The 21,131-nt window shown below is 39.9% G+C and overlaps 1 protein-coding gene across 18 annotated transcripts in view; it reads right to left on the minus strand.

Moving 5' to 3' along the window:
- The window catches only part of MCTP1 (multiple C2 and transmembrane domain containing 1), a 477,029-nt gene that overhangs the window by 248,272 nt on the left and 207,626 nt on the right, over window positions 1-21,131 (minus strand). For 15 of the 18 annotated variants that reach the window (XR_012158969.1, XM_073344510.1, XM_073344512.1 and 12 more), the window contains one exon: window positions 12,223-12,337. Coding sequence is in view for 17 of the 18 variants with exons in the window: in XM_073344510.1 (XP_073200611.1) it covers window positions 12,223-12,337 (115 nt within the window). In the remaining variant the exon portion in view is untranslated. Of the gene's footprint in view, window positions 1-12,222; window positions 12,338-16,996; window positions 17,204-21,131 lie in introns of those variants that run through there. The other 3 variants (XM_078852816.1, XM_073344522.1, XM_073344521.1) reach the window with 2 other exon arrangements.

Here is a 21,131-nt window from a genome sequence, read left to right on the forward strand (position 1 = left end):
TTTACCTCCTTTCCCGAGTCCTTCATTCTCCTTCTTATTCAGCTCAACTCCACAAGATTACCCTTTGAATATTTCTTTCAAATGCATGCATTGTGAAGCTTAATGAATATTTGTAAACTATTTTCAGATCCTGAGATAAAAGGCACTATGAAAAGGGAAAAAATTTTCTATTCCATAAATTATATATTGTACATTATGTACTTTCCTAACTATTATTAATATTATGTATGTATGTTTTGGAAGCATTCAAGAGTCCCAATGAGGATCAAAGTTCTGTGCTAGACACACTACAAACATAGAAGTAGACATGGTCACTTTCTTATTCTGGAATTAAGTACTGAACAATACTAACTATGCAAATGCTTATTAAACCTGTTAGAGAATTCCATGTACTTTTATATAAAGACAGAAATCTTGTTAACTGTAGTTATTTTGATTTTGACAATTTTCCAAGTCTCAAGACAGCCCCAACACTTAGCATCAAATAGTAAAACGTGGTCTTTGAAATAACTCCAGTAAAGATTAGCACCCACAAAAAGGGGTCTTTCCTTAAATGAATGCTGACACCAATTAAAGTTTAATACAAAAAAGAAAAAAGTTAGACAACCACAGTGAAATGAACAATAAAACTTAAGTATCTTTTTTAAGAGACAAAAAGGCTATCAGAGAGCTATAAAATCTTGAATTTGGAATGTGTCCACCCTCTACCTGGGCCAATATTTTTAAAAATTGGTACCTAAAATAAAGCTCCAAAATCCTTGTTTAGGCACCTAAAAGGTGTCCTGATTTTCAAAGGTGCTGAGCACCAGCATCTCCCATCCTTAATGAAAAGCATTTTCTACAGAGGCCCAAGGGGAGAAAAGAATTTTGTTTTATTAACTATTCCAGGTATCCATAACTTTCATAGACTGGCCAGACCCACACAATGTACTATACCAAGAAGAGATAACATCTAATATCCTAAAGATGTATTTTTTCTCTTATGCAGAATTTTTAAGGTAATCTCTCATTTTTATCCATGTTCTGAGATAATCCAAAAGGAGTACGGGTGGAGGAGTTCGGAGCGCAGGTGGTGTTCTCTTCGATCCTTCTGGCCAAGGGTAGGGGCCCAAGCAGAGAGAGATGCATCCTGGAGGTGAATGCCTGGCTGCGAAGATGGTGTTGCCAGGAGGGCTTTGGCTTCCTTGACCATGGGATGCTGTTCCAGGAAGAAGCACTGCTAAGCAGAGATGGGGGTCCACCTATTGAGGAAGGGGAAGAACATATATGGATACAGACTGGCGAACCTAGTGCAGAGGACTTTAAACTAGGTTCGAAGGGAGTAGGTAAGCAAAGCCCACAGGTAAGTCAAGAACATGGCGACCTGGGAGAAAGTTTGGAATTTGGGGGGAGCATGGGCTGTTATAGCCGGGGTATAGAAGAGACAAGACAGAACTCGGGAAGGGGCAGGAATCAAATCAGTATCTTAGATGTCTGTATACTAATGCGAGAAGTATGGGGGATAAGCAGGAAGAACTCAAAATGCTAATGAACAAACACAACTATGACATAGTTGACATCACAGAGACCTGGTGGGATAATACACGACTGGAATATTGGTATAGAAGAGTACAGCTTGCTCAGGAAGGACGGGCAAGGAAAAAAGGGAGATGGTGTTGCCTTCTATATTAAAAATATACACACTTGGGCCAAGATTGTCTCCTATTTCCATCTCAAACTTGTTGAAAGTCTCTGGGTAAGGATAAAAGGGGGTAAAAAACAGGGTGATGTCGTGGTAGGGGTCTAATACAGACCACCTAACCAGGAAGAAGAGGTGGATGAGGCTTTTCTTAAACAGCTAAAAAATCATCCAAAGCACAGGACTTGGTGCTGATGGGGGCCTTCAACCACGCAGACATCCATTGGGAAAATAACATAGCCGAGCACAGGTTATCCAATACTTTCTTGGAATGTATTTCAGAAAGTGGAGACAGCTACCAGGGGAGAGGCTGTTCTAGATTTGATTTTGACAAATAGGAAGGAACTGGTTGAGAATTTGAAAGTGGAAGGCAGCTTGGGTGAAAGTGAGCATGAAATGATAGAGTTCATGATTATAAGGAATGGTAGGAGGGAGAACAGCAAAATAAAGACAATGGATTTCAAGAAGGCAGACTTTAGCAAACTCAGGGAGTTGGTAGGTAAGATCCCACGAGAAGCAAGTCTAAGGGGAAAACCAACAGACGACAGTTGGCAGTTTTTCCAGAGAGACATTATTAAAGGCACAAGAGGAAACTATCCCACTGTGTAGGAAAGATAGGAAGTATGGCAAGAGACCACCCTGGCTTACCCAGGAGGAGATCTTCAATTATCTTAAAAAGAGTCCTACAAAAAGTGGAAAATAGGTAAAATTACAAAGGATGAATATAAACAAATTATCCAAGTATGTCAATTTGAAAGGCCAAGGCACAAAACAAGATCAAACTAGCTAGAGACAAAGAATAACAAGAAAACATTCTAAATTAGAAGCAATAGGAAGACCAAGGACAGGGTAGGCTCGTTATTCAATGAGGTGGGGGAAATAATAACAGAAAATGTGGAAATGGCAGAGGTGCTTAATGACTTCTTTGTTTCGTCTTTCATCAAAAAAGGTTGGTGGTGACTGGACGTCTAACATAGTGAATGCCAGTGAAAATGAAGTAGGATCAGAAGAGGCTAATATAGGGAAAGAACAAGTTCAAAATTACTTGGACAAATTAGATGTCTTTAAGTCACCAGGGCCTGATTACATGAATCCTAGAATACTCAAGGAGCTGACTGAGGAGATATCTGAGCCATTTTCTTTGCAGTTATCTTTGAAAAGTCATGGAAGATGGGAGAGATTCCAGAAGCCTGGAAAAGGGCAAATATAGTTCCCACCTATAAAAAGAGAAATAAAGGCAACCCAGGAAATTACAGACCAGTCCGCATAAACTTCTGTACCCAAAAATAATAATGGAGAAAATAATTAAGCAATGAATTTTCAAACATCTAGGAGATAATAAGGTGATAAGTAATAGTCAGCATGATTTGTCAAAAACAAATTGTGTCAAACTAACCTGATAGCTTTGTTTGACAGGGTAACAAGCTTTGTGGAAAGAGGGGGAAGCGGTAGACATGGTATATCCTGACTTTAGTAAAACTTTTGATACTGTCTTGCATGACCTCAAACAAACTAGGGAAATGCAATCTAAATGGAGCTATTATAAGGTGGGTGCAAAACTGGTTGGAAAACCGTTCCCAAAGAGTAGTTATAAGTGGTTCACCATCATGCTGGAAGGGCATAATAAGTGGGGTCCTGTAGGGATCAGTTCTGTTCAATATCTTCATCAGTGATTTAGATAATGGCATAGAGAGTACACTTATAAAGTTTGTAGACGATACCAAGCTGGGAGGCGTTGCAAATGCTTTGGAGGATAGGATTAAAATTCAAAATGATCTAGACAAACTGGAGAAATGGTCCCAAGTAAATAGGATGAAATTCACTAAGGACAAATGCAAGTACTCCATTTAGGAAGGAACAAATCAGTTGCACACATACAAAATGGGAAATGACTGCCGAGGAAGGAGTACTGCAGAAAGGGGTCTGGGCGTCATAGTGGACCACAAGCTAAATATGTGTCAACAGTGTAATGCTGTTGCAAAAAAAAAGCAAACCATCATTCTGGGCTGTATTAGCAGGAGTTGTAAGCAAGACACGAGAAGTAATTCTTCTGCTCTACTCTGATTAGGCCTCAACTGGAGTATTGTGTCCAGTTCTGGGCACCACATTTCAGGAAGGATGATGTGGACAAATTGGAGGCAGTCCAGAGGAGAGCAACAAAAATTATTAAAGGTCTAGAAAACATGACCTATGAGGGAAGCTTGAAAAAAAATGGGTTTGTTTAGTCTGGAAAAGAGAAGCCTGAGAGGGAATATAACAGTTTTCAAGTATGTAAAAGGATGTTACAAGGAGGAGGAAGAAAAATTGTTTTTCTTAACCTCTGAGGATAGGATAAGAAGCAATGGGCTTAAATTATAGCAAGGGCAGTTTAGGTTGGAGATTAGGAAAAACTTCCCAACTGTCAGGGTGGTTAAGCACTGGAATAAATTGCCTAGGGAGGTTTTGGAATCCATCATTGGAGATTATAAAGAGCAGGTTAGACAAACACCTGTCAGGAATGGCCAGATAATTAGTCTTGGCATGAGTGCAGGGGACTGAACTAGGTGACCTCTCGAGGTCCCTTCCAGTTCTGTGATTATGTTTAGCTCCCATTAGAGCTATTTCTTCCACCTTTACTTTCTCCTCTATCCCAGCATATGAGCGCATATCCTATTCCCCCTATCTGTTTCTGGTTTGCTCACCCAGACTACTCCTCTGCCTGCACAACAATTTTTGTTTTAAAAACTATTGTTGCCCCTTGGTCCAACCAGCTAACCAACATTCCATTCCTTGCTGGGTGATTGCCATTACAAGAAAAAACTGATGAAGTCAGTTATTTCTTTGATGCAATCCTATTTCTTTAAAAAAATTTTTACATGGGTTCTGTTTCCCTGAACACAGTAGGAACAACAGGTTTCCTTGTTTGTAAATCCAAGTCTGTTTTCCAGCTAGTGCTGTGCTCCACGGAGTTTCATCTCTGCTCCTTCTCATGGCTATGCTACCAGCTGATTTAGCTGGCTTTATTATAGATTTCTGAATGCTTTCTTCTTCTGACACACACAGCTGAACCACATTGAGCCACTCACTCCATTCACCCCTCCTCCCTCACTAGCTCCTTTTCACTGGGCTGGGGTGTAGGAGAGTGGGGAGGGCTCCAGGTGGGGGTGTGGGCTCTGGGGTGGGGCCAGGGATGAGGGGTTAAGGGTATGGGAAGGGGCTCTGGACTGGGGCAGAGAGTTAGGGTGCAGCTGCGGGCTCTGGGAGGGAATTGGGTGCCAGAGGGCGTTCCAAGCTGAGGCAAGGGGTTGGAGTACCAGAGGGGGTGTGGGGTCTAGGAGAGAGAGTTTGGTTGCAGGAGGGGGCTCAGGGCTGGGGCAGGGGCTTGCCCCACTGACCAGACTTAACAACCTGGTCAGCAGTGCTGACCAGAGCCGCTAGGGTCCCTTTCCGACTGGACATTCCGTTTGAAAACCGAACACCTGGCAACCTTATTCTTCACTTGCAATCAGTCCCAGGAAAACCCTTTTTTATTCTTCCTTACTTAGATGTTGCTCAGGCCTTCCAGTGCCTTCAGAGGTGGCTTCTATTATTTCAGCTATCACTAAACCAAGGGGCATTTAATTGTTCTTTCATTGGGCCTGAATGAAAGATAGCTAGCATGCTCAATAGCTTCAGTTAGGGCTGTGATTGCCCAGAGATCAAAGTGACACTTGCTGGCAGCCACTAATACTATCTAGCATAACTAACTAAAAATTGCCCTGAATTCAGTTCTCCATTTTCCCTCTCATGTAACCATATGTGCTGTTAGAAAACTCTTCTGGAGGCTAACATAGTTCCTATTTTTAAGAAAGGGAAAAAAAAGTGATCCGGGTAACTACAGGCTTGTTAGTTTGACATCTGTAGTATGCAAGGTCTTGAAAAAAAATTTTGAAGGAGAAAGTAGTTAAGGACATTGAGGACAATAGTAATTGGGACAAAATACAACATGGTTTTACAAAAGGTAGAGCGTGCCAAACAAACCTGATCTCCTTTTTTGAGAAAGTAACAGATTTTTTTAGACAAAGGAAACACAGTGGATCTAATTTACCTAGATTTCAGTAAGGCGTTTGATACAGTGCCACATGGGGAATTGTTAGTTAAATTGGAAAAGATGGGGATCAATATGAAAATTGAAAGGTGGATCAGAAATTGGTTAAAAGGGAGACTATAGCGGGTCATACTGAAAGGTGAATTGTCAGGCTGAAGGGAGGTTACCAGTGGAGTTCCTCAGGGATTGGTTTTGGGACCAATCTTATTTAATCTTTTTATTACTGACCTTGGCACAAAAAGCTGGGAGGTATTGCCAATTTAGAGAAGGACCGGGATATCATACAGGAGGATCTGGATGACCTTGTAAACTGGAGTAATAATAATAGGATGAAATTTAATAGTGAGAAGTGTAAGGTCATGCATTTAGGGATTAATAACAAGAATTTTTGTTATAAGCTGGGGATGCATCAATTAGAAGTAATGGAAGAGGAGAAGGACCTTGGAGTATTGGTTGACCACAGGATGACTATGAGCCGCCAATGTGATATGGCCATCAAAAAAAGCTAATGCGGTCTTGGGATGCATCAGGAGAGGTATTTCCAGTAGAGATAAGGAGGTGTTAGTACCGTTATACAAGGCACTGGTGAGACCACATCTAGAATACTGTGTGCAGTTCTGGTCTCCCATGTTCAAGAAAGATGAATTCAAACTTGAACAGGTACAGAGAAGGGCTACTAGGATGATCCGAGGAATGGAAAACCTGTCTTATGAAAGGAGACTCAAGGAGCTTGGCTTGTTTAGCCCAACCAAAAGAAGGTTGAGGGTACATATGATTGCTCTCTATAAATATATCAGAGGGATAAATACCGGAGAGGGAGAGGAATTATTTAAGCTCAGTACCAATGTGGACACAAGAACAAATGGATATAAACTGGCCATCAGGAAGTTTAGACTTGAAATTAGATGAAGGTTTCTAACCAGCAGAGGAGTCAAGTTCTGGAATAGACTTCCAAGGGAAGCAGTGGGGGCAAAAGATCTATCTGGCTTCAAAATTAAACTTGATAAGCTTATGGAGGAGATGGTATGATGGGATAACATGATTTTGGCAATTAATTGATCTTTAACTATTCATGGTAAATAGGTCCAATGGCCTGTGATGGGATGTTAGATGGGGTAGGATCAGAGAATTCTTTCCTGGGTATCTGGCTGGTGAATCTTGCTCACATGCTCGGGGTTTAGCTGATTGCCCTGGAGGAAAATTCCTTCCTGACTCCAAATATGGCAGATTGGAAGAGGCCCTGGGGGTTTTTCGCCTTCCTCTGTAGCATGGGACACAGGTCACTTGCTGGAGGATTCTCTGCACCTTGAAGTCTTTAAAACAATGATTTGAGGATTTCAATAGCTCAGACATAGGTGAGAGGTTTATTGCAGGAGTGGGTGGGTGAGATTCTGTGGCCTGCGTTGTGCAGGAAGTCAGACTAGATTATCATAATGGTCCCTTCTGACCTTAATATCTATGAGTCTATGAGGCAGCACTTCCTGTTAATGATTAAAGAAGATAAAGGGGGATTCACCAACTAAGTGGCAGCAGCAGCAACCTCATATTAATGTTTAAAAATATTTGAATAGGAATGGATTACATCACTCATTTACTCTCTCTGCTGCCATTACACAAGATCAATTTAATTCCGCCAACAACTCCAATGGGAAAATACAAAAATAACTGAATCACATTATTGGAGGAAATGTTTTCAGAGGGCCAGACTCTTACTCTGACTCACATCAAGTAATAATGCATTACGTGTAAGCACATACTGCACTGAGAATAGCGGAGCTACTTGAGAATAACAGAGCTTCTTGTACAGTAATATAGTATTCAATGTAATTATGAGTGGTAGAAGTTGACAAAATTTTTTTACTGATGCTCCATGCTAGGAAACATTGTTCCATATTATATCAAGATTACGTTAGAATTTCTTCAAAATTTGTATCTCGTTTGTTTTTAAATTGGGAGGTGTCTTTTGAAAACTACAAACAGGGTCCCCTAAGAGGCTATACTTTGTTGTGTCTAAGTGGTTACTGGACAGTGAATTTAAAACAAGACTATTTCCTGTTTTAATTGAAGACCAAAAAGCAGTTTCCGTGTGAAATGAAATCCATACCACATTATTAATTCAATTATCCAGATGATGATGGAAATCTATGCTCATTATACATCACCATCTGTTTCAACTGGTTTTTTAAAAAATTTAATAGCAAAACTCACACAAAGATCCTTCAGTGACAATCTTCCTACCAATTAGTAAAGGAGAATTGTACTGTTTTATTCATATTACAATTTTTTTTTATAGAAAGTTATACATTTGATAGCTACAGCTGTAAGGGGTGAAATTCTGGCCCCAATGAAGTCAATGTAATTTTACCATTGACTTCAATGGAGCCCAGATTTCACCCAAGATTTATAACAAAAAAGTAGCTCGGTGGAATAAATGCAACACCTACCATGAAACTGACATACTCATGAAAAAAATAGAAAAGCCTTCTACCTTTTATTCTATAAACAGTTCATAAGCATTTAATATGGCAAATAATTTTCAGATTTGTAATTATCCTGTTTTAGCGTATTGTGAATTTATCGCATTCAGATATAGAGGTCACTAAGTACCTAAACATATTGTGGGCTGAAATCAGGCAGTAAATCTAATCAGGCACGCAAATAACATTTTTTAAAAGGATTAAAAAGCATTTAATTGTATGTTTCAATACTGTGTTCATTGGAAAAAATATTTTTTCCATATCTATCCAGCCATATATCCATTCATCTAGATGAAAACTGGCCTTTTCCTCTATTCTTATCACCAGAAGTCAAGATTTTTTTCTTTGAGTAGAGGAAGGCCTGAGGCAGGAAGGATCAAAAATTTCCTGTGGACAAAGGCCAAAATTTTCTAACTTGAGTGCCTAAGATTAGGCACTAATTACAATAAATAGGTTGATATTTTAGAGGTAGTGAGCATGAGCACTGAATACTCTGCAGCTCCAAAAAATCAGGCCATTGATCTGGATATCTAAATACCATCTGGATTCTCCCCTAAGATGTGTTACAGGAATGTAGCAAATCCACAGGACCAGATTTTGTTCTAGAACCGTTTAATTGAATAAATCACTATGAAAAGGCAGATTTCCATCCAATTCTGAGCAGGGATAGTGAGCAACAGAAGCCATCTACAAACACTGAAAAGCATGCCAGCTTTACACTGTGCATCACAGAGGTATGTTACAGTTTAAGTAATTATAAAATGTTAAATAGGATAAAATTCCCACATTTGTTCTACTACTTTCTCTTACTAATGCAATATTTTCATTGCAGTAGGTTATATCATTGCAATAAGTTACATTGGGACAAAAATGTATACTTTAAAAAGTCTTAAATATAGGTGCCAGTCCTTTGTCAAAATCTGGGAACACAGAACCCTGCACCCATGCAAAAATCTCAAGGAAGTCAATAGGACTACGAACAGGTTGGGGGGAGTGGGGTCCTAGTTAGCAGATCTCAATGCAAGGTGCCAACATTATAAAAAGCAACAAGACAAACAACCAGTGGGCAGCCCTGTAAGGAGACTCAGGAAACAAATGAGCTCCTGGCTCGACTAGTGGCCAAAAGCAAATATTATTCCTCTGCTGAGATGGACTACAAGTCCAATCATTTTGGTCAGACACCCTCCTGATCCTGCCAGGATGCCGGACCCTGCCCCGAATCCCACCTAGAAATTCAGACTTCTTATCTTGAAATGAGTCAGACAAGCAACATGAGAAAGACCCTAGAACAACAGTAATTTGAAAGGATAGCGATTGCTCATTTGGTGTTAAGAGCTTCTTACTTACTATTTTCCTCCCACAACTGATGCAGCTACCTACTATGCTCATCACTGATATGATTAGAAGGAGATGAAAAGAGAAGTAAATCTAACCCTGTTTTCTCCTGAGAATGCTAAGGAAAAGACCCACCTCCTTATCTAGAAGACTTAAACATGACTGCACCCAAGTCTAAGTGTCCCCGTGGGACGAGAGAGTAATCTGATACTGCAGACAGGGCACCGATTTAGGACTTGGGCGTCCTTTGCTCTACCACAAAACTGCTGTGTGGCTTTAGGCAAGTCAATTCATCTCTCTGTACCTCAGTTTCCCTTCCCATACTTGTGCGTGTTGACTATTTAGACGGTAATCTTTTTAGGGAGGGGTTGTCTCTTAGCTGAACACCATGGAGTTCAATCTTGAATGGAACTTCCAGGCACTATCGTAATATAAATAATTAATAAAAATAATAATAGGGTATTTCAAACAGGAATTGGGCAAAACATTGTTTGCCCCATCCAAATAGTCTGCTGCTGGATTCCTCTCAGCACTGCAACACAACCTTGATCTTCTCTGTACCCTGGTGTTTTGTTTCTTGTTTTTTTGTTTTTGAGTGTTTTGTTTCCTGGTTTTGAGTTAGTTAAGTGGGCAGCCAATTGGATGAGGAGGCAAATTACAACAGCAGCTTCACTCTAACAGGATGGCTGCTATATGACATGGATTACTCATCTACTAAAAGTAAAGTTTATCAGATATGACTTTTTCCTCTGATGTAAGTGTAAAGAATTTTCTATCTAGTTTAACTGAGAGAGTGTGGTTCCTGACATATATTGTATATTTATGTATCATTTTCATTGTGTATCTGTGCCATAGATCATTGTAACTGTGAATAATATTGCTGATTTCCCGGTTCTTAGTTTTTATTAAACTTAATCAGGAGGTTACCTCACTAAGCTGTGATGGACTCCCTGTTGAGGTGGGAAGCCAGACTCTTTTTAAAATTATCTTGGGGGATAATACTTTCAGATCATTATTTCTAGGTGAAAAGAAAAGGAGTACTTGTGGCACCTTAGAGACTAACCAATTTATTAGAGCATAAGCTTTCGTGAGCTACAGCTCACTTCCTCAGATGTGGATCTGAGGAAGTGAGCTGTAGCTCACGAAAGCTTATGCTCTAATAAATTGGTTAGTCTCTAAGGTGCCACAAGTACTCCTTTTCTTTTTGTGAATACAGACTAACACGGCTGTTACTCTGAAACCGGTCATATTTCTAGGTGAGGAACTCTTGGAGAGGAAGGATGGATGATTGAAAGAAGGATGCACTGAAAAGGAAGAACTAACTTTAGACATCCTGATTTTTGAGAAGCGCCCCCTCGGAATACTAATTACCTTCAGGAGCAAAACTGGCTCAAAGAATCTGTTTTCTCACTGGGATAAGTTTCCTCCCCAAAAGATCTGGAGAAGGAAATCTCACCCTCCACCAAGCAAGAAGGTTCTTTGACCTGATTTCTTTTCAAGGTGTTTTACATTTTCTTCCTCTTGTGAAGGAAGTACTATAAAATGGCACAAGGGCCACAATAGGTCAAATGAAACAGTATATCTTTAGCGCCTTCCTGAATGGAGGGGGAAGAAAGAGGTAGGAAGACTGCAAGTAGGGGGACCGACTCATTCCATTGGCCATACAAAGGGAGTTTGCTGTTGCTTCTGAGGTTGCCAGTGGGGTCTGAGGTAGTGGCAGGGAATGGGGACTTCCTTCAGGTATCTGAGTATTGCTGGGCTATGGCAGAAACAGGAAAGCACCATCAGGAAAGAAATACTTCTCAGAGGCTTGAGCTGACAGGTCTGTTTGCTAGAATGGAGCAGAACAACTTTTGAGTTGGAAGTGCCTTAAGCCAATGAGTTTCATCTGAGAACAGAGGCTACGAAAGATGCATGAGTGCCACCTCAAGCCAGTAGGACTCAAAGGGGCAGGGCTGAGCCTGCCTGTTTGAGAGTCTTCCATTGGATGTTATTAGATATCTTGGTGGTTCCCAGCAGTGGCTCCTTTACAGATACCAGCTAAGCAGGACAAAGCCACTGGTCCTACACTCATGTATGAGAATGAGGAAGTGGGGGGGGGACTATTCTTCACCTTCTACATGTTCTCTCTCCTCATTTTCTAGCTATCGCCACCCAGGCATCCTTAATTGCTGACCACCTCACCCTAATGGTTCCTCTTCTCCCCCACACCTATCAATGCTTGGACCATCTCTGGTCCAAAGCGTCTTCAGGATGAGAGCCATTGCTGTTGTGCTCCTACATGGCACTTCAGATCTGGCCTTTCAATAAGGAGCAAAGATCACTTCTGGTCCCCACTGCTGCTGAGAGGCAGGTGGCTCAGCCCAGCAGTGCTGCTACATAGACAGATGACAGAAGCTGGGCGAGAAGAAGGGGCAGATAGGGGCTAACTTTTTAGCATACATGCAAATATTTTTCTCATTTTCATTTTAAATTAAACTGCATGAGCCATATCTTTATCAAATATTCCTGAAAATATTAATGCTATCCTAAAAATGCAACCTTCTACTTGCAGAAAGAAGGTGAATGATGATTACCTTCTGCTTGAAGCATAGATCTCTTTACTGTCTACCAAAAACATAACTTACACGACACATACAAAACCACATTTATCAGCATATTCTTACCTCCACGATCCCGCGCTGCTAAATTTTGACCCCTTTTTAATGTAATGTCCAACTGGTACATTCCGGGATCACCCAAGGGAAAATCTGCATTACTAGTTCCAGTTGTATTGGTTCTCTGAAAGGCAAAAAACCCCAAAAAATAACTATATAATACATATGGAAGAATAAAGAACAAAAAAATACATCCTATAACTAAGGTTGAAATCCTGCAGAACCCCAAGCCCACAAAGAATCCCTCTGAATTCAGTGGAACTCCTCAAAGGAGCACCAATATCCACTCACATGGAGTCAATTACAGGTTTGTGGTCTAATGGAGTGGAGCCAGGCAGATACATTCCTGAAGAGAGCTCTGAACTTCCCCCCAAATCCGGACTGGTGCAGAACAGGTGATGTATGTCACAGTAGTGATGACTTCAGCAGCAGACAAAATGCTTGACCTAATCATTGTTAGGAATTAGCCAGCTGGGCTTTCACTAACACATTATTATTATTATTAGCAAACTCTTAGCCTATGTCTACACTACTAGCCAGGGGTGAAATTCCCATCTTGCATACACATACTCACACTCTCTCTCATTGAACTAATGCGAATATAAGCAGCAGTGTAGCCACAGTAGCACAGGCAGTGGTGGCCCAGCTTAATCAACACCACCAAAACCAGTGGAAACATCCTTGGCATGTCTCCTATCACTGCCAGTGCTACCATGGCTATGCACCAGAGTTGTTTGCCAAAGTAAGAAAGGGGGATCTGAAGGGAATAAGAGGACAGGAAAGGAATGGAAGCATTCATACACAAAGTATTGAAGGAACACTCTGACCAAACTTTTAGTATTACTCATATAACACCATTGATGTCCATGGCATTTCAACAAATAGACTAGAAATATCAGTATAGGAACTACAGATGTTCTCCATGCCATTCCATCTTCACCTTGTCTGAATTCCAACAAGTTCTCTCTAATTACACCATCCAGGGGACAGCTTCCCAGAAAATATACAATCATTCTGAAAGCAGAGACCCTGGCTATATTTTCATAGCATTTGCAAATTTTATTTTATTTACAGCTAAAAGTGATACGTTGTATCAGTTATAAAATAAAATTCATGGAACACAATTCTAATTTCACTTTCCTTGGTGTAAATCAGAAATAACTCCACTGAAGCCTATGGTGTTACATAGGTATGGGATCAGAAGTTGGTCTATAGAAGAATTATCTTAACAGTTAAAAATTGCTAACCCCTCAAAACAAATTTTTGGCGGATAAAGGGATTCCAATTTCACATTAGAATATTCCCACTTACACTGGGTTTCTGCTACTTAGAGAACAAACCAAACCGAACAGAAACCAATGTTAAGTTCCTCAGACACCAACAGCTGCTCCTTATAACAGAAGCTTCCACACCTGAGAAAACTAAAATCCTCAAGGATGGCTTACCATGGTCCCCTCTCTATCACCAGCCAGCCAGGGAGAGCAAGATTATAGCCCACCTCATTTCATTTGGGATGATTAATGCTGCAATGATTGTCACTGGCAGCAGTCTAGCCCTCTGTGTAATCAGCCTTTGAAATAAATAATATTTTTCCTTCTTTTCCCATTTTTACTCTAAACTTTATTTTATTCTGTCCATTTTTTCATAATTTGTTTTGTTCCGATAGATATGGGAAAGACTATTTTTCTTTTGACAGGTTTCAGAGGAACAGCCGTGTTAGTCTGTATTCGCAAAAAGAAAAGGAGTACTTGTGGCACCTTAGAGACTGTTAGTCTCTAAGGTGCCACAAGTACTCCTTTTATTTTTCTTTTGTTATTCAGGTGAATAGCTACAGCTCAGTTCCTGGAAGTTCCTGATTATTTCAAGAACTAGTAAATTCCCACATATATTAAAGCCTTAATCTTGACCTTTTATATTTTATGGATCCAATGAAGTAGTTAATGGATAAAAATGTTGTTGTTTCTGCAGAACTCTTGTGGCTGGTAGCTGAAGGTTAAGTAGGTAGAGAGAAAACTAATTCCTAGTTTAAGATTTTAGCATTAAAACTCTGCTATAAGTTCTTACGGGATTTTTTTACACCAAAGTTAAAAAATGTTATACTACTTTGATAATTTGCCAGTAAAAGTCTTGACATTGATCAGAAATTCAAATGAATAAACCAAATTAAAATTACGTTTTACCTAATGACATAGTCCAGTAAACACTATAAATTTGAAAAGCAAAACAAAGTGAAACTCATGTGTAACCATTTGATTCTGAAATAACTCTTCCTTTCCATATGCATATGGAGCCACTGACGGTATTAAGACGACAGAGCTGGGTGTCATCAACATGCTGAAAGCACCACAGCTCCCATCTCCTCACGAGCACTTGATCCAGCCAAGACAGTCAATTGCCTTGCCCAGTATGTGGATACAAATGGGACATGGATAAGAATTAACGGACAGACTCAATATAGAGAAGATTGTGGTGATGTTAGTTGATTAGGGGAAACAAATGGAAGGGCTGGTGAAGATAGTACCAACTTTTCTGGTCGGGGAGGGTGTAAGCCATTGAGTCATAAAGCTCCCAGCAGCAGAATTCCAGTGCCTTTCTTCAGGAATAGGATTATTTTCCAAAACTAAAACAATCCAGTATGAAAGCCCCTCCCACTGCCAAAAAGGGGGTGTGAGGCATAACTGCTACACTATGAGGTCTAATAGGACGTGGGGGTGAGATACTCTACCATAGACTTGAGTAACCTAGCCAAGACCATAGAGACTAGCAATGTTTCGCCTGGCAATGGAGAGAGCCTGTGTGAGAACAAACAAAATCAGGAGCATCCCAGGTTAAATAGGAGACACAGGACATCTAGAAACCAAAGCTGGTGCAGAATTTGGCAACTCATTTGTTCAGGTCTCACCTGAAGAAGAGCTCTCTGTGAGCTCAAAAGCTTCTCTTTCACCCACAGAAGTTGGTCCAGTAAAATATATTACCTCATCCACCTTGTGTCTCTAATACCCTGGGACCAACATGGTTACAACAACACTGCAAACAGTAAGTAGTAGAATGTCAAGCCACTATCTCTGCATTAGGAGTGGTGCTTATTCAACTAAATGATTAAAAATGGAGACAAACTATAGATATGACTATCAAATGAATCACCTTTCCAATTATCTTTAACAAAAAATAGCACTCAGAAAATGACTATTAGTACATAAAGATCACTGAAAGGCTGCTGTCTTTGGAAAAAACGTTAAGACAAACTTTATGACCAACAGATTACCAAACACTTCATAGCATAAGCATTCCAGACAAAACTGGAAATACTACCCAGGGATTAAAACTTGCTGTTGATGTGGTTTACAGGGATTTTACAAAAAGAAAAGGAGTACTTGTGGCACCTTAAAGACTAACCAATTTATTAGAGCATAAGCTTTCGTGAGCTACAGCTCACTTCCTCAGATGCATATTGTGGAAACTGCAGCAGGCTTTATATATACACAGAGAATATGAAACAATACCTCCTCCCACCCCACTGTCCTGCTGGTAATAGCTTATCTAAAGTGATCATCAGGTGGGCCATTTCCAGCACAAATCCAGGTTCTTACCCTCCACCCCCCCCCCCACAAATTCACTCTCCTGCTGGTGATAGCCCATCCAAAGTGAACTCTTTACACAATGTGCATGACAATCAAGTTGAGCTATTTCCTGCACAAATCCAGGTTCTCTCACATCCCCCCCACCTCCATACACACACAAACTCACTCTCCTGCTGGTAATAGCTCATCCAAACTGACCACTCTTCAAGTTTGGATTTAAACTTGGATTTAAACTTGGATTTAAACTTGGATTTAAACTTGGATTTAAACTTGGATTTAAACTTGGATTTAAACTTGGATTTAAACTTGGATTTAAACTTGGATTTAAACTTGGATTTAAACTTGGATTTAAACTTGGATTTAAACTTGGATTTAAACTTGGATTTAAACTTGGATTTAAACTTGGATTTAAACTTGAAGAGTGGTCAGTTTGGATGAGCTATTACCAGCAGGAGAGTGAGTGTGTGTGTGTATGGAGGTGGGGGGGATGTGAGAGAACCTGGATTTGTGCAGGAAATAGCTCAACTTGATTGTCATGCACATTGTGTAAAGAGTTGTCACTTTGGATGGGCTATCACCAGCAGGAGAGTGAATTTGTGGGGGGGGGGGGTGGAGGGTGAGAACCTGGATTTGTGCTGGAAATGGCCCACCTGATGATCACTTTAGATAAGCTATTACCAGCAGGACAGTGGGGTGGGAGGAGGTATTGTTTCATATTCTCTGTGTATATATAAAGCCTGCTGCAGTTTCCACGATATGCATCTGAGGAAGTGAGCTGTAGCTCACGAAAGCTTATGCTCTAATAAATTGGTTAGTCTCTAAGGTGCCACAAGTACTCCTTTTCTTTTTGCGAATACAGACTAACACGGCTGTTACTCTGAAACCAGGGATTTTACACTTACATTTAGGGATTTGTTTTAGTCCACTATTTTATATCTTGCGTCTTACTAAAATTTATATCCAAATAAGTTGCTCCCTCTGTATTCAGGACCATCATAGTCTATAACACTAGCCAAAATGAAAGTCAGCATTTAATGGTTGAAAGGCAGCTTTCAGACCTCATGCCATCTATTGCATACATAAAAAACACAAATCAGGCAGTGTCAATTTACACCAAGAAACCTGGGAAGTGTCCTTCAGAGACTAAAAGCTTCTCTGAATGTACTGGTTAATAGCTTCAAAAATAATTTCTTAAAACTCACACACTCCACCTTGTCTCCTGAAGTGGGAAATATTTTCTTCCACACAAGTATCCAGAATAGATACCCCAGAACCAGATCTATATCTTTATTGTGACATCTGCCATTCCTTTAAGTTAGTACTGGAAGATAAAGCCAAGACATCTGAAGCAGAGACTCTGAAGGAAAATTTTGTCTTCTTCTCTAACATCCTAGAATGTAGTGACAGTCCTGAAATACAATATTATCTTCACTATGAAGTCAAATAAAAACATTGGAATGACAGATAGCAGAAGGCCTTTAACACATTCTATGAAACAGAAGATATTAATCATTAAGTGTTTAAGCTCTATAACTAGAAATCCTCTAAGGGAAACAATGCTTGAACAACTACTTTTCAGCTGTATACTTTACTTTGAAATTACTTTGTTAGGCTGGTAGTTTGTCTCATTCTATTTAGGAATAATCTTGTTAGCTAAATGATATTACAGTTCTTGGATCCAACTTAATTCACAATGAAAATGTGGATGAATTTTTGTCTCAAAAGAAAACAGTTTATTTAGCTAATACAACCACCATTGCCACAGAACTCTGAAATACTATTAAAGTTGTAGCTTATAGAAACATGAGCATGATGAAAAGAAGATGTCTGATTAAAAAATCAGGGGAGAGATATCAATGATAACAGCATTTTATGGTTAGTAGACATTGCATTAAACTCCACTGATCAGTGCTTTCATCAAATCAGTGAGAGTGCTGCTTTCATTTTCAGTTAAAGGTCTAAACCGGCAGTACCTTTTTCAGTAGTCTAAATTTAAAATAAATGGATCTTCAGTTATAACTTGTTACTGACTTGTGACATTTTTAAATGGATTTTCTTACATGTTCTAAAAGCGCATAATTTCACTGTTTCGTCTAAATTCACAAGCAAAAAAGCTTAGTTAGCATTAGTTAAGGTTGCTGTGATCAATAAACTAGCCATAAAAAATGGGAAATACAAAGTTAAGGATTAAAAAGTATTAAAAGGTTTCAAACCTATCACTGAGAGAAAACTCTGCTAAAAAGGAACTTGGAGATCACAAGTAGATGCAACTTCTCCAAGTTAAATCTGTAGTCTGAAAGTGAGAAAAATTTTGGATTAATGCTAAAAGATTGGAGATTGTGATTTATCATCAACAAAAGAGCATCATCTGTCTATAGCATCAAATTATATGCCAATGGACCATTGTTAATACTCTGAATATTTGGGTAGGATGTATGATGATCTCTGCAGACATTACAGCCAGACTGCATACAAAAGAGGTGCCTCTGGGGAGGTTAAATGAGTCTGAAATGATGCCATTGGCTAAGAGACAAGACATAGGGCCCTTATATAGAAGTTAACCCATTCACTAAAACTGAGCCCCAAACCAAAACTCTGGACTGTATATAATGTATTCACAGTTTACTATCTTTTCTACATTTAAGGCTAAAAGCCACTATTATAACTACTAACAGCCATAAGTTATCCAAGTCATGCAGCCTATAGCCAATCCCAACCTGATCTGGATATATATTGGTGTGACACATGACCAGAAAGGGTTAAGTATCCGGCAGGACAAATGACTCAAATTCAACCCTTAAAAACATACGGGTAGTGTGACAGGGTCAGGCCAGACAACTATAAGAGTTATTTTTTTTAAATGTAAAACATTTAATTTAAAAATGTTGACACTCCAATATATAAAATACCTATTATAAATGAACATAGTGTATAGCTGCCAGGTTTACTGTAAGTTACACTTTGGTTAAGACTTGTAGTTTCACCCTCTGAAAGTCCACATTCTATCAGTGATGTATGGTCAGAGTCAACAGCCCCAATTGTTAAACACTTGGATCAAGCCATAACCAGTTTTATTGCAAAAGGACCCTGTACACATTTATATCAATTCTAGTACCTTACAATTTTAGCTACCCAACAAGTCATTAACATATAATAACATGCATGAGAAGCAAGACAGATCACACATCCCTTCTGCACATTAGCAACTTGTCATTCTTGCGAAACAAGGCTCACATCACTGAGGTTTGTGAACAGTCACTTTTAGCATTCATCCTGAATGAAAGATGGTCAAAGGCAGGTATATTAGCCCCAGGATAAGCAGGTCTCTTTTCCCCTGGTAATTAAACAGGGGTTACTCCAGGTTAATTAGGACACCTGGGCCCAGTCAAGGGCCTGCCATAACCTGTTAAAGGCCTCTCCTCCAGTCAGATAGGTGCATGTAATAGAAGCTGTAGGGGAGACACCAGGAGAGAGACCTCACAGGTACAGAGGTGAAGAGCAGGGGAAACAGGGTATACAGCCCTTCTGGGCCCCAGAGGTTTGAGGGAAGAGACCCCGCCGGAGGGGAGAGACTGAACTGGGTGTCTGGCCTGCCTCCACTATGTCTGAAGGAGCTACCAGAGACTAAGAAGCTCTCCTCCCCATCCCCTGTGAGGGAGGCTGGGAGGAACCCCATCTCAGACAAGGTGGGGACAGTAAACCCAGGGACTTGAGGAAATTCCTAGAGAAAGAGGAATCCCCCAGTCCATGCTAAGAGGAAAGGTGGAACCTACTAAGGTGGAGAAGGAGCTCTGCCACCACAGATAATGTTTGTGTTTTTGTGTATTTACATATATATATATTGGTAGAGGTCAACTATGTAATCAAACAGTCAATATGCCAATATGTAATCAAACAGTCCCTGTCTATCCTGTATTCTGTTAATTCAGAGATCAAAAGGACAATATTTAAATGAACTGTTAAGATAGGATATCACTGCATTCATCTCTTTGAAATGTATAGCAAATCATCTGTGAACGGTAGAAAAACAGGCAATTGCCTTATGTTAATCTGTGTGAATAATAACCAGCAATACTTAGAAAATGAGTGTCTATTGTTCGCCGAGGAACTCCAACCTGTCAAAGGCAGCCTGAAACTGTATAAAAAATGGCTTGGGTCCTAATCCAGTCACCTTAGATCTACTTGAGGTTTCATGCAGGGGAAGCCTAAGTCATAAGGACTGAATCCTGCCCTGAAGCTAAACATTGGACTATAACCTGTGAACTATTTCTGAAAGAACTCTTTGTGTCTACAAAGCTCTCCATCTCTGCTATGAATCTGAAGCTCAAGATTTGTGGCAGGAGCCTTCCTTAATTTCATGGACTTCGGGCACTGGCAAGCTTGGATGATGCAAATGAGGCATCCAAATTCTCCAGCTGAACCTCAGAGTTGGGGGACTTGTATTTTAGCAAAGAAAACGTCCAGGGCTTTCTGTGAAGGGGCAGAATCAGAATTGCATGGACTTTTATAAAAATTAAAGAACTGTTTATTATGCTCATTTCAGATTGCTGAAACAATTCCTCTAGCTGCCATTTGTGTACAACCTGCCTTCTCCCTCAACTCCAAGAAGTCTTGTCTTAATCGGAAAAAAAGCACAAAGCATCTTATTGAGCACATACCTTTTTCTGGTCAGTCTGCATAAGAATTCTGGGGAAGGATTTTGAGCATACTCCTTTCTTTAGCCACAGCAAAAAATAACAATTCTGCCTCTAAGAAAGACTTTTAAAGTTTCCCATCGAAGCTTGCTATAGGGAACTGAGGGCTCATTGGTCTCTAGGGAGAGATCAGTTTCCTTCTTTATAAGCAACTTGAAATGGGGGTCTAAGATTACTAAAATAGTAAACTTCCATTTATTTTGTTTCTTGCCCAGTGTGTAGGGGGTAAATTGTAGAATAATGGGTGCATGTCAGAGATCACCATTGTATTGTGGAGTAACTGAACACAGATTGGACTACCTGCCCTGAGATTAGATAGAAATCAGTAGGTGAATATGTATGATGGACAGGGAAGAATAGTGTATGATCTTTCTGTTGGATGCGTGAGATTTATATATGCACCATGTGAGCCAAGACTTGGTGCTTTTTAAATTTATCAATTTTTTCCAGCACCTCTTCTTTTGGCGCCTCAATCCCCAATAATGCCTTGTTATTATCATCATCAGATAATAGCAGGTTTGGGGTATGTATTTCCAGCATTCTCTGTGGTAGACACTGATGCAAAGAAATCTTGTAGCGTCTCAGATTAGAAGACCACAGTGATTTTCTCTCAGGCTTCCCATTTCTGATAAATGTAAAGAAT

Source organism: Lepidochelys kempii, chromosome 5 (assembly GCF_965140285.1).
Source record: "Lepidochelys kempii isolate rLepKem1 chromosome 5, rLepKem1.hap1, whole genome shotgun sequence".
NCBI classification, from domain to species: Eukaryota; Metazoa; Chordata; order Testudines; family Cheloniidae; genus Lepidochelys; species Lepidochelys kempii.